At 32.3% G+C, this 19,040-nt stretch overlaps 2 protein-coding genes across 2 annotated transcripts in view; both read right to left on the bottom strand.

Moving 5' to 3' along the window:
• Positions 1 to 148: 148 nt before the first annotated feature.
• On the bottom strand, positions 149 to 5,530 carry LOC126887142 (uncharacterized). The gene is made up of 7 exons (XM_050654503.1): positions 5,201 to 5,530; positions 4,332 to 4,545; positions 3,408 to 3,641; positions 2,425 to 2,646; positions 1,884 to 2,080; positions 1,530 to 1,713; positions 149 to 1,043 (listed from the first exon to the last, which is right to left on the bottom strand). The coding sequence occupies exons 2-7, from the start codon at positions 4,537 to 4,539 to the stop codon at positions 943 to 945; spliced, it is 1,146 nt and encodes a 381-aa protein (XP_050510460.1). The 5' UTR covers positions 4,540 to 4,545; positions 5,201 to 5,530; the 3' UTR covers positions 149 to 942.
• Positions 5,531 to 17,821: 12,291 nt separating this feature from the next.
• LOC126887140 (6-phosphogluconate dehydrogenase, decarboxylating) overlaps positions 17,822 to 19,040 on the bottom strand; it is a 48,590-nt gene continuing 47,371 nt past the window's right edge. The window contains exon 6 of the mRNA XM_050654502.1: positions 17,822 to 18,105. Within this exon, the coding sequence (XP_050510459.1) occupies positions 17,903 to 18,105 (203 nt within the window). The 3' untranslated portion in view covers positions 17,822 to 17,902. The remainder of the gene's footprint in view (positions 18,106 to 19,040) is intronic.

The raw sequence follows: 19,040 nt of genomic DNA, 5'->3' as shown, positions 1-19,040 counted from the left end.
GAATGGCAGCTTTCAGTCGTCAATTGGATGTACATGCAGTTCATTTTTAGCATTTTCAAGTTAAAAAATAAACAGGGCATGTGTCTTCCGATTAGCAACTGCTGCTCTAACAAACGTAACCTGTGTCAAATAATAAAGAAATCAAAAACTCTGTCAAAACTTTTATTATATAAAATACAAAAAACTTTGTAAAATGACAGGTGAATATAAAATACAAGAAACTTTGTAAAGCAAATGGCAGGTAGGGTGGCTAAGATATACCTGGTGACGAGATCAGGTAACAGTGAATATCTTTTTTGTTAATAAACCGATTATTTTGAAATCACATAAATATTCAGCTTTTGGCGGTGCTTCAATTATTACTTCCGGTTTAACAGGAAATGAGATAATTTTTTTGTGACAATATTGTTCTTCACAAAATTTCAAATCTAGTGATGTATCATATTTGACAATGTATCTTTTTGAAAATCTTGAATCGCATCCCCATGGCTATTTAAAAATAATATTTGAATGGTCATAAATAAGTATTTTTTTTTAATAAATATAACTTTTTAATAATAATCTTTTTCATAAAATTTGCAAAATATTGATGTGTAAAACATACTTTTTTAAATAGTCAAAAAATTTAAATTTTTTTGAACATAATCGAGAATATTTTTATTTTTAAATTTTTTGACTATTTTTAAATAAAGATGTTACATTTTATACATCAACATCTTGCAAATTTTATACTTATCCTTAAAAACTTACTAAACGGTATCACTATGTACTACTGTTTTACTAACAAGGGAAGAAGCCTGATTTAAATTACTATTAAGACCTTCAATCGTATTTTTAAGTTCCTTAGCCACCCTCCTACACATTTGGCGTTCACCTACAGTTTCTTTATAAAACCTTTGCATGTTTAATCAAATAAAAAACTAAAATTAAAACAATTCCAAATTAGTAATTTTTCTTGTTACGGTTAGGAGCATGTTTTAACCAGCGCTTAATAGCGTTCTCAACTTCATGAGTTGTAAAGTCAGTTCCTTGTTTTACCGCATCTATAATAAAAATAAAATTCAGTGTATCAAAAAATATACAATATATGGGTTGTTTCATTCAGAAACATAATTACACAATACGGACTAAAACTGTTTGTACTAAAAATGAGTTTTTTCACTCTTTGCAAATAATATTACAACCCATTCACACAAAATATAATTTCTTAACTTTTCTTTTAAATCTGGGTTTGGAAATTTAAAAAGATTAAGACCAAAAAAGATTAAAAAACAATATACAAGGCAGTTGGAAAGAAAAAACTGGGCAAAATAGATAAAATGCCCTATACCTCAAGTTATTAAAGGAGTACAACCCATTAAATATGAACCTTCTGCAAAACACCTAGGCATGCCCTATCTGTAGTTAAAGTATGTCTATTTTAGAATGAAACACCCTGTATAAACACCTTTCCTTATTTTCTTCACAATCCGTGTTTACAATCGAAGCAAGTTAATAAAAAACAAAAAAATTGAAACCACAAGACTCACCTAGAACCACTTTGTTTAAGCGCAGTTGATTAAATGGTCGCTTATTTGATACTCTGTCTTGCCGCCGGTTGTTACCGAAGTAATTAAAATGCTTCGCAATATTATCTGTCAAAAGAGATCTTAATATCCTATTATTCTTCTGGGTAACATCTTTCAGGTTTGAAATTGAGGCACAGTATGATTTCTAAAAAAATATAAATTAAAAAAAGTATTTTTACATTTAGGTGCAACTAATTTCTTTTAATTTATACAAAGAAAGTTTAATAAGGGAATAATTTTCTATTATAAACAAATCTGCAAAAAATTTAAATTTTCTTAATTTCTACAATTGGGTACTAGATTTATACAACTTACAAAAGTGTTGAAGTTCTCTTCTTCTGTCAAATATATCTCTAGTTCTTCCAGGTCTTGTAAGGATTCTATTGGCAATTTTATTTTGAAGTCATCAGGTAAATCTGAATTTTCAAATGGTTTTGATTTCTCCAAAATATTTAGAATTTTTCTGTTCTGTTCCTTAATTGTTAATATATGTTTAAGTAGAACCTTCAATCCTAGAAAAAAAACATATTTACAACACATTGAATAAAGTACAGAAGGTTTTCCATTAGTTTTTTGCAATTATTCATTGATACTTATAATGAATGCATGCTAACATTGTGTACCTATATCGTTGGTTGTACCTATGCCCATAAAAAATTGTAAGTTTGGGGAAAACACAATTTGACCATTTACATTAATAGTATCAGTAATAACAACTATAAAAATTAGATGATTTGTTACACTATTGGAAGCTTTTTCAAGTCAATTTTTACTGTGTGCTTTAAACCAACAATATTTTTGGCAAATCAATAAGGTAGTGTTGTGCAAAATTACTCCCATAAATAAAAGAACTTACCATTTGTATCCTGAAGACTATTATCAAAATTTAGAGACTCGTTCAGAGTCGGTGTTTGTATTTCAGTTGCTTCTTGCCTACCAAAAGACGATGAAGATTTTGGTGTAGATATCTGAAATGATAACTTATCCCTTGGTGTGGATATGCTTTTCATAAATTGAGAGCCAGAAGGTATGCCAGGGTCAGACTCATCTGTCCCAGATTCCAATTCTTGAGACGATCCTACAATTTTATTTATTACTCCCTTAATACTTTATGATACCAGTGAGGTTCATAATGGATAAATTAATTATTGTCTAGCTGATTAATGATTTGGAAGAAAATCCTACAACAGACCAATTTTTACTTTCCCTCAATTTTACATATCCTATCCTTAGATAGGATATGTATTATCGAAGCGAAGTATTGTGATGGTGTAAAATTTCGACTTCAGGATTTTCATTGATTTTCAATGTGTGTCTGTGGAAAAATTTTTCGTCAACGGTTTAGCAAAAATTGCTAAACAGATTTTTACAAAATTTGGACCAAAAATCAACTATGTGAAAATCTGGATCTGATTAGTTTTTTGGAAAAACTATTTATCACACATAATAAACCCACTGACATACGTTAACGGGGTGTTAAAGACATTTGAAAATTAAAAAATATTTAAAAAATTCATAAAAACTAATGAAATTTAAACAAAACAATCTCTATTATGTTTAGTAGATCAATACAGTCTATTTTTCAAATTATTAAACTCATAGGCTAACGTTAATGGAGTTTAAGAGGCTTTGAGACTTTGAGGGAAAGTACCTTGTGTCATAACACACAACTAGTTAATTTTTATCTATTTTTTTTACACTGAAAATTCTTACGGACTACACTGTACAATAATATGCTGGCATCATCAAATGTACAAAATAATAATTTAGGTTTAAAATTGTTAAACAAGTGTTTGTGTTTAAAATATTAATATTGATGTAAATCTTAGAATCACTAACCTCTTGGATTTGTATAGAGTTTATTAATTCCCACAGGTGGAGGCCATGGTAAAATTTGCTTCGACTTTTTGCCAGGCTTAAATAGCGAAACCTGGTCGTTGCTGTCCTCATCCGAACTAAATTTTCGTTTCAGGATCTTTCTTCTGGGTCTGGTATTATCATCCTCAAGATCAGTTTGTAGATCAGATGTTATTTCTGCTCTTTTTAATTTATTTGTGGCCTTTTCAAAATCATCTAAAAATGTACGGGGTAATAAAAGGGTTAAAATAACTTTACTGGTATCACTATTTTCACTTACACTACCACAAATGAAAAATGACAAATCGCAATTAAATTTTTGCCTTATACTTTTGTAAATTATGCTAAGCATATTTATGGCACACAATCTTCTGACAAGGGGTATTTCGCTTCAACAGAATGTGTACACCAGATTGGATATTGTGAGATTAGAAGCATTTTTACAAGATTCATGAAAATTTATGAAGAATCTTGAGCCTGAAACCTTTAGTTTTCTTCAAACTGATTCAAAGAGTTCACCGTTAACCAAAACACATTTCGTTGACTATGTCAACATCATCAGGAGACGATAGAAACATACTTCGAGCTTAGATTTGTGATATTGTCACCATATTTTCGAAATAGATTGAGAGATTCAAATATATATTTGAGGATTTCTGAGATTGTGCCTGGGATTGGTAAGATTTCTGACATTTTAAGCTGATTTAAAGCACAATGTAAAGACCAATCACTATTTAGAAATCCTTTCAAGCTGAAAACAAGAGAAATGGGAACAGCAGACTCGAACGTCAGACAAACGTGGTGGCAAAATTTGCAAAAGGACTTCCAAATAGTGATTGATGTCTACACTAGATTGCGTGAGTGAGACACCCTTTGTGTTTTAATTAGCTAAATTATTATCATTACCTGTTGAATAAAAAATTTTCTGGACACCATATATCTTCCAAGTTTCATCAATTTCAGGTTCTAGTTTGCGTAGCACTTTTTTAAATTGAAGGTTATCTTTTATAGGGGGCCAACGTACTTCAGTTTTTCTAGGTGTCAACCAAGTTGAATTTACTATAGATAGTCCACCACCATCTTCTTCTTGTTTAAATTCTATTACAGAATACATTTTTACCTACATAATTGTGAAGAAAAAAACTGTATTTTAATTTTTCTTGACTATTTTATCTTGTTACTAATACTAATACAGTGGAACCTCGATAAGTTGGATTAATTGGGACCGCGGCCGATCCGGGTTATCGAAAATCCCGGTTAGCCGGAGAATATGGTAAAAATTAATAAAATACGGTATACTTAGAGATAAACTCCATTATAAATGACAAAACATGAAATCCATATGCACAGTACATCTAAATTACATACAGTTGTATAGAGTATTGTTTATTTCTTGGTAAAAAACTCAGTCCAAGTGAAAAAATTTTTGTTTTGTCTGATGAAAATCGGTCCGGGTTAGCCGGACTTCCGGGTTATCGGGGGCCGACTGATCGGGGTTCCACTGTAGTTATAAAATGTTTTAAACAAAATAAGTATATATTCTTAATAGGGTTATTTAGAAAAATGCTGTAAAAATGATATTTTGTTAAGACAAACATGTGTAATGTTCCTGATTATTACTATTTTTTCATATTCACCCACCATAATATTGTCTACAGAGATTAGTCAGTGAAATTAAGAAATGTATTTCACCAGTTGAAGTTCATTTTCGTAAGTAGAAGTGAAAAAATATACCTCAGTTTTTAAGTTATGATATTTCTAAAAATTAGACTTACCTAAAACAAGAAATAATTCAAATATAAACTAATTTAATAAACAAGGAGCCAATGGATGGAAAAAAGCGAACTCCTTGAACACGATGGATCAAGAAAAACAGGAAACAAACGTAAACTAACGGAAGACGGCATACACCACCATAACCAACAAAGCCATTTTGTTTGATTTGACTGTCAAAAACGTCAATTGTCATCCAAAATACACAGATAGCGGCAAGACTTTTTTTAGCCAATCACTACATAGTATTTCAAAGTAATAATAATTTGATTGGTTAAAAAAATGAACTCGATATTCTGTGGACAGGACGTTTTGCGCCGTTATGACAACCCAATGAGAAAGTTTCGCGCAAAATTTGAATTTATTTAATGATAAGTTTTTTGAAGATCGATGAGTGAAATCATTGTTATAGGTACTAATATTAAATTTATAGGTCTAACGATTAAAATAATGTTGTTTTGCTTTGTACCTCTGGTGTTTTACTGTGTTTTTACTTTGAACTAAACTTTAGAATTGACGCGCGAAGTATTGGTATATTATAGAGTACCTACGCATTCGTTTGTCTAATGTCTATTTTCAGTTTGATTTATAGATATTTCTATATCAAATAACTATAATATTGATGGTTACTTTCATAACGTCTTTTCAACGTTCATTTTTGGTCGATAAATTTTGAAAACCTCTACCGCCCTACAATCGACGTTAAATCAACGTCTATATTATGATGTCGAAAAGACGTCTACAAATCGACACCTAATCGATGTCGTTTTAAGGTCGATCGACGTCAAGGTCTACAAATGACTTAGTATCGACGTATATTCGACTAACTCTTGCTGCTTGGGTTGGGTATTGTAACCTCAAGTATTAAACCGTTGTAGCCATTGTGGCTCGTTAGGGGATGAAGAAAACATTCATTTTTGGCTTAAAAAAAGCAATTAATAAGCAAAAAATACCCGCTTCTCTCTATCTACTTTTGTTCCGGAAATGTGAATGTTGGCTCTTCTAGTTTAATATTAAGCTGGAATAGCCACCTGTTTCTCTGAAGGGGTTGAAGCTATAAATTTGTAATTTGCGTAATAAATAAGCAATTAGTTAGCAATAAAATAGGCCGCCGGAAGCGACGCTCTATCTGCTTTCGTTACTGAAACAGGAGAATTGAGTGTTGTAGTTTAAGTATTCAACCGCAGTAGCCATTGTTGCTCGTTAAGGGATGAAGCAATACAATCGTTTTTGGCGTAGACCTGCAGCAATTGCTTAGGAAAAAAATACCCACTTGGTCATAGGTTTTTAAACTAGTAATTTTGACTTTCTGTGAAATCCGGGGAATGATGACAACGGTGGGGTTTGGAGGGGGTGAGTTTGCAAATTGTTGTATACCATATCTTTCAGAAATTAATTAGCAATAAAATATGCCGCTGGAAACGACCCTCTATCTGATTTCGTTCTTGAAATAGGAGTGTTGGGTATTGTAGTTTAAGAATTAAACCGCAGTAGTCATTGTTACTCGTTAGGGGATGAAGCAAAAAATTGGTTTTTGGCGTAGACCTGCAGCCGTTAATTAGAAAAAAATACCCACTTGGTTTTAAATTTTTAAAATGATTATTTTCACGCTTTGTGAAATCCGTGGAACGATGATAACGGTAGGGGTAGGAGGGGGTGAGTTTGTAAATACTGGTAGAACCCATCTTTCAGCAATTAATTAAAAATTAAATATCCCGCCAGAAGCGACCCTCTATCTGCTTTCTTTCCTGAAATAGGAGTGTTGAGTATTGCAGCCTTAAGTATTAAACCGCTGCAGCCATTTTGGCTCGTTAGGGGAGGAAGCAAAACATTCATTTTTGGCTTAGACATGTAGTAATTAATAAGCAAAAAATTCGTACTTGGTTTTAGCTCTTTAAACTGGTTATTTTCACTTTTTGTGGATTCCGGGGAATGATGATAACGGTAGGGGTTGAAGGGGGTGAGTTTGTAAATTCTTGTAAACTCAATCTTTCAGCAATTAATTAGCAATAAAATATGCCGCCGAAAGCTACCCTATATCTACTTTCGTTCCGGAAATATGAATGTTGGCTATTCTAGCTTAATATTAAGCTGAAATGGCCACCTGTTTCTCTGAAGGGGATGAAGCAATAAATTTTTGTTTTACGTAATAAATTAGCAATTAATTAGCAATAAAATAGGCCACCGGAAGCAACTCTCTATCTACTTTCGTTCCGGATATATGAATGTTGGCCTTTCTAGCTTAATATTAAGCTGGAATGGCCAACTGTTTCTCTGAAGGGGATGAAGCAATAAATTTTTGTTTTTCGTAATAAATTAGCAATTAATTAGCAATAAAATAGGCCGCCGGAAGCAACTCTTTATCTACTTTCGTTCCGGATATATGAATGCTGGCCTTTCTAGCTTAATATTAAGCTGGAATGGCCACCTGTTTCTATGAAGGGGATGAAGCAATAAATTTTTGTTTTGCGTAATAAATTAGCAATTAATTAGCAATAAAATAGGCCACCGGAAGCAACTCTCTAGCTACTTTCGTTCCGGATATATGAATGTTGGCCTTTCTAGCTTAATATTAAGCTGGAATGGCCACCTGTTTCTATGAAGGGGATGAAGCAATAAATTTTTGTTTTGCTTAATAAATTAGCAATTAATTAGCAATAAAATAGGCCGCCGGAAGCAACTCTCTATCTACTTTCGTTCCGGATATATGAATGTTGGCCTTTCTAGCTTAATATTAAGCTGGAATGGCCACCTGTTTCTCTGAAGGGGATGAAGCAATAAATTTTTAATTTGCGTAATAAATTAGCAATAAAATAGCAAAAAAATATGGGGTGGGTCTCATGGCTCCCTTATGAAATGGTCTTTCTAGCTTAATAGACATGTCGTGAACGCTTGATTTTCTTTCTTAAAGGCATCCATTACTGTGAACAAACCTTCATTTTCTGAGAAGTGACTATTGTATTCCACGAGAATGCTGTCGATAACTTCGAAGTATATGGCCTTTGTTTCAGTATATTTATGGCCAGTTGTAGACATTAAAACTAAAACTAGGTACAACGCCACTACTGTCTGTCAAAGATTTAACCTTTTCTAAAACCTCTCGGTATGTGTAGTCAGAGTGAGGCCTATTTTCTCCATATCATAAAGCAGAAATTTTAAGCTTTTTTGCATTATCTGCGCTTTTATTCCGATACTCTCTGCCCTGTCCTTTCTTCCTTCATCTAGAAGAGCCAAAATGGTCTGGCATGTCTTTCGAATTTTCGATACTGCATTCAACCAGTAGAACCATCTTGTTACAGTTCTTTCCAAATTCAGTACTGGTTTATTCATCCTCTGTTGTATTTTTACGAAAAGCTCATGGCGATAATAGCAGTGTTGATATGAATCGATAGAGTTTGAACTGTAGAAAACTACAGTGAACACTACAGTCCTTAAGATGGTGTAGCCCGATAGTAGGTTCATTAATTTTTGTGCCCTCAGCAGCAACATAACGGATTGAAATTGCAAGCCGTTCCGATTGTGACGTATCTTTGGTTTCATCAGCCATTATAGCGAAGTATTTAACTTGATTTGCATTTCTGATAATATTTTTCAGCAGTCTTGAAGAATACGCATCGATTAAATCATTTTGATATTCCGGTGAGCGGCAAATACTATTTTTTTTTGTATAAATACCCATCTCTGAATGAAATCATACCTATCGCTGGTAATATAGCAGCTTCGAAAAAAAAAAAGAAAAATTCGGCAACAGCGAATTTTGCTTTTTGTGTTTGCCCCCCTCAATCAAAATTTGAAATGACGCCCCTGGGACTTTGCATACCTATATTATTGATATATAGGATCTTATAATTCGATTCCAGCAATAAAATTGCTGGTAAATAACTTTTCCATGAATTTTGCTAATTAGCCCAGAGTATAGAGCAAATTTTAACAAAATGAGAAGAGTCCTCTGCACAAGAGATTTAAAATTGGAGCTAAGAGTTAGTTTGACCAGGTACTACGTTTTCTCGACTATATTTTATGGAATAGAACTTATTTACACCTTGAATGCGATATCAATGATAAAACTAGAATCATTTGAGTTTTGGGTGTATATAGGAATTCTGAAAATATCGTGAACAGAACACAAAAGAGGTTCTGAAATATAACCAAAACATGAAAATTGGAATATCTCGGACATAATTATACATGGAGAGATCCAAGCAAAAAGAAGCATAGGTAGACGTAGAATATCATAGCTGCGCAACTTCAGTACGGATCAGTGGCGACGCGTGACTTTTTCTAAAGTGTAACCAAAACCAGATGTAAAAAAATCTTATTTAAAAAAATATTTTGAACCTCCCAAGTATAAGTTTTTGTTTTCAATCCTGTGGGATAAAATTAAACAAATCACTATTCCCAAATTATATGTATGTAATTATGTATATGTAACACGTATAACAATAAATAATAAACAAACTAAACATATTATTCTACCATAAAATTAACATAAAAAAATGAACAAGTAGGAAAAAGAACAGATGTTGAAAACTATTGTTTATATTTTAATTCTTCCATTTTCAATAATATCATTTTTTTCTTTAAAATAATATATAAAAAAATATACAAGTAGAATGACTTTTCAAGTAGTTGATCAATTACGCAATACGTAGCAACACTCTTCCATGTTTAAATGCACGCACACTGTAATCTGTAATAGGTACTCAATTATACTAAACTAACGTTTTACCAATCTCCAAAATGGTAACGATACTGATATGCACCGCGTGCCCGCGCGCCGTCTCTAGACCCGTCGGTCCTTCAAAATTTTCAGAGCTAGTCCCGAGCGATGGCGAGGTTTCTCCTGCGTTACAGTTACCAGTGCCAGTATTGGTAACGGCATATGATAACGTGTCATGGATTCACATCTCGCCAATATTTTCGTGCGTCTAGTGTATTTACTGAATTAGGTACTATAACAAGTATTTCTGTTGGTAAAAAATATAAATGGAATTATTTCGTAATAGTCATAAAATATTTATTTGCAAGATTTGTAACTGTTACCAATGGTAACAGTGGTTACATGGACGCTTCGCCACTGGTACGGATGTATATGTACACACACCCAAACTTATATGGAATCACCATGTATTTCAAAGTAATATTTATTTCTTTTGAAAAAACTTGTTATTGTTGCGAAGAATAAAGGTTTTTATTGAAAATAAACAAATATATAGACAATCGGATAGTATAGCTCGGTACGGTATACAGGGCCGCGTTTAGGAAAATTGACGCCCTAGGCAATTCTCTAGTAGCCGCCCTTTAAACATGTACCATTTTTACAAAAAAAAATTGCAGAAATTTTTATTTAAATAAGAATACACTAAAAATGGATTTAAACTACGATGTTTATATACCTGTAACAGAAAAATTGTCATTCCAGTTCGATCACATTAGAGACTTCTTTTCAAAAAGACTCTTTTCAAAAAAAATTTTTTTTCTTGACAAAATCGATAATTTTTATGACATGTTTTGCGCCATACTTGATGGGAAGTTATTTTTAATTCTTGACATTTTCGAAAATGACCTTCCAGCGGACACGTTGGCAACTGGGATGCACAAATAAATGTGCAAAGCAATGTCAAAATTAGGGAAAATATCTTTCAATCCACTGAGTGCAGTCACTGCAGGTTTTCACCTCCGATTTCATTGAACCTCCATCGCTTTTCATGAAAATTGGTGAGTAGTTAGAGGATACCTCAAGGAATAAAGGTGACATGATGCCAACTTGCGCTTTGCCACCCCTTCTCGGGGGTGAAATTTTTTTTAATAATACCATAAATCAATATAGACAAATTCTATGCAAACTTTGTTATATAAAGTTATTAATATAAATCAATACTTTTTAAGTTATTAAATATCAAAAATTTTATTTTTTCGTAAAATAATGCATGTTTTAAAGCTGTTTTTCACGTATAACTCAAAAACTATAAGCTTTTACAAACAAGTTATTATTACCAAAATTTAATATAATAAAAAGCTGAATACACTCCTCACTTAAAGAACTAAACTAATGTTAATTCAAAGTGAGTTATGGGTAATTTAATGTATATTTTTTTTCGACGAGTACTCAAATCTAAGTATTCAAGCTTAAATTATGGGAAAATGATGCATTTTATAAAATATACCTGCTAAGCACTTGTCAAAGTATTTCGGAGTACCTATCAAATGAGCTGCAGTAGAAGTTAATAGCATCACAATTAAGCAAGTTATGATGAAAATAAGAGAATCCTTTAGAACTTTTTAGGAAAAAGTGAAAAATAAAACATACGCCATTTTCACAAAAATTTATAGTAATCCTTAGAAGAATTTCTTTATATTAGCATAAGTAATGATTTCAACAATTTTGAACGGTTTAGAATGCATATTTTTATTGAAAAAAAGATGTAATTAAAAAAATCAGAATTTATAAGATTATCGTAATTTTCATTTTCTTTTGATAATAACTCTAAAAATACTCAATATACGTAAAGGTGATATATGTATAACCAAATTTTAGTTTTTTCTGTATCAAATATTTTACCTTTTCACTATTTCTGTAGGGTAAAAAATAACCGAGATAGAAACGTTTAAAGCTTAAATTTTGCTGCGAGAACCATGTAACCGGGGCCATTTAACATTTTATTTTTTATAAAAGTAAGGGGTTCAAAAAATTAAATTCAACGTGGTTTAATAGCCATTAAAATTAACTTTCAAATAGTTTTTAGGCAAACCTGATATCGTAAAAATTAACGGAGTTATTTAAAAAAAAAACAATGACTTTTTTGGAAAATTTTTTAAAAGATAAATTTTGAAAAATATTTTGTGAATAAATTTTAATGCTATCAACTTGTTCGGGGGCTCATTTGATAGATATTTTTAAGTACTTTGACAAATGTTTAAGAAGGTTATGTTTTATATAAGATGCATCATTTTCTCGTTACTTAAGCTTGAATACTTAGATTTGGGTACTCGCCGAAAAAAATATAGGTACATTCAATTACCTATAACTCACCTTTAGTTAACATTTTGTAAAATCTTATAGCTTTTGAGTTATTTATGAAAAATCTGTTAAAAACATGCATTTTTCTCACGAATATTAAAATATTTGTGTAATAAAATTTTAATAACTTTATGTAACAAATTTTGCTAAAAATTTGTCCCTCTATCGAATTCTGGGGAGATTTTTAATAAAATAATTTTCACCCCCGAGAAGGGGTGGTAACCACCCCCAGGATAAAAGCGCAAGTTGACACCATGTCACCTTTGTTCCTTGAGATATCCTCTAACCACTCACCAATTTTCATGAAAATCGATGAAGGTGCAACGAAATCGGAGGTAATAGCTCATATCCACATTCAGTGACTGCACTAACTCTTCTTTAAGTGATGTGGAAAGCGAAAAGGGACCAGTTGTCGGAAGAGTAAATTGTTCAGGGCAGGCAATAATAGAGATCGATGTTAAAAATATCGATTTTGAGTTTTTAATCGATTATTATGCAGTAACACTTCCTTTGCTGGTCAGAATCGATTGTAAAGTCGACTTTGTCTTGGAAATATCGAATAATGTCGATTATACGAACACATGTAATGTGACAGAAAAGGGACCAGTTGTCGTTATGGAGTTATAACATTGCCCGACAACTGGCCCATCTGGATTTCCAGCAGAAATTACACCACTTGGTAAGTTGAATCCTTTTTATTAGACCAAGCTAGAACTCATTTTCCCCTAAAAGAGACTGGAATTTAGAAGGTTAATAAAAAAGTCAAAATAGCACCAAAAATACATTAAAAAGTTGAAAAATATCAAATTAAACTTGAAAATTTTGAAGCTAAAATTTTTGTTGAATACCTTTTTATTGATCAAGATAATAATCAATTATTTTATTCATTGTTATAGGTATGTCAAAAGAGAGGAAGGAGTATCTTCACAAGAATATTAGAGCCTACTGCAAAGATGAGTTCAAGGATATTCTGTGTCCTCCTGTCACCGACGTTGATGAAGATTCATCAGAACCTCAACCAGGGTCATCTTGTATGGAAACCACTAGGAAGCGAAAACGGTCCATTTAAAAAGTTGTACATATATTTGATTTAATGTTTATCATACTCTCATTTTCAAAAGAATCTCTACTTTTCATGTATTATTAGATATTAAAATATTAAAAGTTGAGCCTGAGTCTTTGAGCAAAAAGTTTAAACTTGTTTTTCTTATAACTCGCATCTTCCTGTTTTGTCATTTAAATAGGCATAAGTTAGTTTTTTTTTTATTATTTATCAAGATATGAATCTAAATTTGATGTCAAATTTCTCATGACAGTCTACTTGAAGAGAAAAAATGAAAGTCCAATGACATTTTGTGCCCTTCTGTCACCATTGGTGACAAGATTGATGCAAAGGCCCATTGGAACTTCAATGCGGGCCATCTTCTACGGTAACCACTAAAAGCATAATGGTCCATAAAAAAAAATAATTGTTATGTAATGTAGTGTTTATTGGTTTCATTTTAAAGAGAATTTCCTCCTCTTCATTTTTATGTATAAATCATTCCTTAAATAATATTGATTATTGAGGAAAAAGACTGATTGAATAAGAGAAAACTTCAAATGCGTTTTTTGCAGAACACACAATTTTCTGTTTTTATGTTTGATTAGGCATAACTCAGTCATTTTTCAAGATATCAATCTGAATTTTTTTTAAAATGTTCGTTATAGTCTCCTTTATTGAGGAAAAATGAGATCTCAAATTTGATGTTCTGAGACAACTGGTCCTCTTTTGCTTTCCACATCACTAAGATGTCAATTGGTGATTTTATTGTGGTATCCAAATGACGCTTTAAGTGAATGCATTCATGTATGAATGATGTATCTTGGTCGTCTTTATTTTGTATCAGATTTTCAGCTTCTTTAATAATTTCTCCATTGCTTAATTTTGGCAAATCTGTTAATAACACGAAAACGTTGATAAATAAGTCGATAAGATTCCAGACGTCTATTCAGGTCTCTTAGCAGAGTGTCGATTATAATATAGAATGTGTGGATTTTCATTTCATCACTAGCTGAAAAGCTCGTCAAATTGAATTTTTCTTTTTTCTTTCTTATTTCGTTATATCTTTTAATTTGGCACAATTTTTTGGCTTCCTTGCGGTAAAGTAATCTGAAAGAGCTTCATACTCTTTATTGACAGAACCTAGATCCATAATTTTTATATACAAATATTTGTTGTATAGTATTTTTGCCGCCCTAGGCAACTGCCTATATTGCCTAATGGATAAAGCTGCCCTGACGGTATAGGTTATTTCCTTGAGTTGAAAATTTAACGAAAATAGATAAACTAACTTTTGCGTCCAAAAACGAAAATATGCCCGATGTGGGGTTATAGAACTTACAACGAGGAAATATTATTGGTCTTGTGGAGAAAGTAATGTTCTCAGAGGGACATAGCTGTAGAGCTAGGCGTAATAGAGGGCGTTCTGTCCAAAACCTATGCTAGGTAACAGGAACTAGGAAAGCTCAAAAATAAAGCAAGGGAAAGTCGTCAAAAGTAATAACGGCTCTCCAAGATCGTTTAATTGTCCAATCAGCTGGAATACACCCAACCATTTCTCACCTACAGCTCCAAAGGCAGCTTTTGGAAGCTAAAGGTGTAACTGTTTCAGTTGAAACGATAAGAAGAAGAGTTCGTACCAAGAAGTATACAGCAGGAGACAGTTACGAGTTCCCGAGTTATTCAGGCAGCACAAGATTGATCGCGTAAATTGGTGTCTTTACCACCAAAACTGGAACATTGGAAATTGATAAAATGTGCTATTTTCAAAAAAAGTAAGGATTTGTGTAAAATCAGATGACCCATGAAATCGTGTACTTAGAGGTCGAGGAAGACAAACAAGAACGAAAACTGTCAGATCTGTTCACAAATATACAAGGGGAAGTGTAATGTTCTGGAGAGGAATTGTGATCCGTAAAAAACTACTTTAATTTTCATCAAATCCACTTTAACTGCTCACAGGTATGTTGATAACCTGTAGTCAGGCTAGGGTCCTATTTTCGAATTCATTCGAGCATATTTCGCATACGAAATTAGAAGAATTTCGCTTGAAATCCGGTGTCTTGTATTTTCGAATACTTCGTGTACGAATTTTTTCGTATACGGCGACTCGAATGGGTATGAACCATTCGAATCGTGATGCTCGTATACGAATTATTGTTTCATTTCAAGGTCATTTCAGATGTCATGATAGTTTTAGCTGATAGTGTTAATTGTGTTGTTGTCTACAATATTTTTACATTGAAATTTATTTTCAATGGCTGATTTAAATAATTCTTTAATAGAAAGAAAGGACATGTTGTACGATTATGCCTTGAAAATATAACCTAACCTAACTTTATGTACGCATTTTAGCATTGAATCTAAACTCCAAATTTGACATATGACACCGTTGCCATATCCTCAATTTTTTCATACTATCACATTACATGCAGGTGCATTTAAAAAATCGCTTTGAAGTAAAGTTTTGAAAAGTAAATAGTAAAGTATCAGTGTAAATACTGGATATAAAAATAATATTAAACAAAATGGCACACTTTCTGCGGACTTTGCAAATTGATATTACTAGGTAATATACCTATGCAATCTTAATATTCGATTACACTTAAAATAACTTCTAAACAACTTTTCTCCCAAAAATGGCCCTTTTTTATAATTTGTTCAGACTATAAGTCGTTATATTTATACATTAAACGTTCTTATACAATCTAATTCTTACACATTATACCCCAGTTAAAGGCTGTATGACACTATACATTTTCTTGTATCATTTCTAATATCGTTTCTGATATGTCAAAAAAATGCATAGTGTCATACACAGATACAAGAAACGATATCAGAAACGATACAAGAATTTGTGTCAGACACAGATTATTGTACAAGAACTGCGCCAATTTCTGCGCAAAGAGCAAAAACGTAACACCTGCTGGTAAAACATCTAAAATGTCAAAATTACTTACTCATAATGGCGGCTGAAATGAAAATGGGATAATGTATTGATGAATTTATTTGTGTTTTTGTAGGTATTATTTATAAATCTTTTATTGATACTTAATATACCGTTTGGTATGGACTACTGTTCTACTAATAACCATATATTTAGCTCCTAGCAAAGTTCAAACTATAAATTTAGGTTTCATGGTGCATAATTTTTTAATAGACGAAAATACAATAGTTCCTAATTTGGATCAAACTGAAGATAATTCTAATGCAAATATTTTAGCACAAATATCAAAACAAAATAAAAACACAAATAATCAACCTCAGTCAACGTAAAATTCTGGTTAACATTAAAATGTTAATTATATAAAAGTTTAATAATTTTATAAAATATTTAAAATCAGCTGTGTCTGTAGATGCAGTACTACCATAACGTGACACAGGGTGACAAACAAAATTTCGACCAATCACGTGCCGAATTTCATACAATTTTCGATACAAGAACTTGCATAGTGTCATACAGGGCACAAATGTACGTACAAGAAATGATACAAGAAAATGTATACAAGAAACGATATCAGAAACGATATTAGAAATGATACAAGAAAATGCATAGTGTCATACAGCCTTTAGACAGTCTTGTACATTATACAAGAAATAGACCAAACAAATATGGCAACATTGTGACTCTTCAGATGACAAATAAGTTCAATGTTATTCGAATTTGCAGTGTTGCCGGTGCAAATTCTGCTCGTATACGTATAACATTTCGAAGGATGTTCAAAAATACACATTCACGTTCGTATACGAAATTTTTCATTCGAGTTAATACGTATGCGAAAATATTCTATTGAATTCGAAAATACGACCCCTGGAGAGGTGCAACAGGAGAAAACTGAATTTTATTGCATGATAATGGACCTCTACATACAATTACAGTGACTACAGACATCATTGAAGCAGAAGGTAACCCTTGTTTGGAGTGGCCTGCTTGCTCACCCGAGATTAATCCTATAGAGTATTTGTGGGATATGCTTAAAAGAAAAATGAGAGCTCGCCGGGATAATCCACAAAACACCGCACGGCTAGTACAAGCTGGTCTTAAGGGATGGAGCAACCTACCACAACAAAATGTTGATAATTTGATTAGGAGCGTGCCCACGCAAACTGCAGCTTGCATAAGGACTAGAGGTGATAACACTGACTACCACAATATACAAAAAATAATAAATAAAAACAATTTAAACATTATTCGTTTTACATTGAAATTTTGTATGCTATTGACTTTAAAACAACTACCTTCAATTTGTTTGTTAAATACTTTATTGTTTTAATTAATTGTTATGTATTTGTTATTAAATTGCTTTAAAATATTGTTTGACTTCGTGTGTTTGTTTTTTTTTTGAATTCGCACGAAATAGTAAGAAATATCAAATGATTCCATATAAGTTTGGGTGTGTGTATATCAAATGAACTTTTCATAGCAGCCATCTCGAGAGTCCGAAGTATACTTTATATTAAGTAAAACAAAAATTGTCAACAACGGCTTTGAATGACAATGATTTAACAGTCTACCGGTTGTAAAATCAAACAGTTAAAACATAAGTAATAAAAACGCAATTTAGAATAAAAAATTTATTTAAAAATATATATTGTATACATAACAACATTCAACAACAACCCCCCGTCTTTTAATACACCTTAAGCATCGTAAGTGGAAGCAGAAACGTTTCCACCGTGGCCCGTCCAGTTGGTGTGGACGAATTTACCTTCTTTACCCAATAATTCATATGTGTGTGCCCCGAAGTAGTCTCTTTGAGCTTGCAAAAGATTTGCTGGAAGACGCTCAGATCTGTATCCGTCGTAGAAGGCCAAAGCGGTACTTAAAGCTGGAGTTGGAATACCTGAAAAACAAACATAGTTTTAGATTAATATTATCAAATAAGAAACTATATTTCGCATAACATTTGAATAGCCAAAATGGTGCAAATAGGTTTTTAAATGATGATCAACTGCCGCACATGTATTTTTCTTTTTTGTACATCACTTTTCTGCTGTGTAATCGTTTGTTATGTTGGCCAAACTTCACAATGGCTCAAACAAAGGATAGCAGGGCACAAAAGTGACTGTACAAAAAAGAAAAATATACATATGTGCAGCGGTTGACCGTCATTTAAAAAATGGACACAATTTTGACTATTCAAATGTTAGGGTTTTACGACAAGAAATTCATTATAAAAAATATTGTTTTTGGAAATGCGTAACATTAATAATTCCTGTCTGAAATTTAGGAAAATGACCATCTGATTGGTGTACCTCAATTTATATCCTGCTACACAAAAAAAGGAACTACTACCAGATCTGAAAACTACCGCACACTGTCACTAATAACACATTCTAGTAAAATATTGTTGCATATCATCAAAAACAGATTAAAAACCTATCTACATTACCAAATACCTCAGGAACAAGCGGGGTTTGTAAAGGGTACAGGGATACGGGAACAAATCCTGAACCTGAGACAACTATTGAAAAGTCTAGAGAATTTCAAGTACATATGATTTATATGCTTCGTTGACTACCAAAAGACATTTGATTGTGTAAGCTGGATAAATATGTGGTCCATTTTAATAGAAATGTGCACACCAATGCACCTGGTGACACTTATTAAAAATCTGTACCAGTCCAATATTGGGACCGTGCAAGTTCGGCAAAGCGACCCCTATTTCTTCGCTCTGTACTTTTATTCGCACTTTTAATTATATTGGCCAATTATATTAGTCCTGGTTACTGGATAATTGTCAAGGCCATAGTCCAAAAAAATAGTAAGAAGAAAAAA

This window comes from Diabrotica virgifera, chromosome 6, assembly GCF_917563875.1.
Source record: "Diabrotica virgifera virgifera chromosome 6, PGI_DIABVI_V3a".
Taxonomy (NCBI): domain Eukaryota; kingdom Metazoa; phylum Arthropoda; class Insecta; order Coleoptera; family Chrysomelidae; genus Diabrotica; species Diabrotica virgifera.
This window is presented reverse-complemented; position numbering and strand designations above follow the sequence as displayed.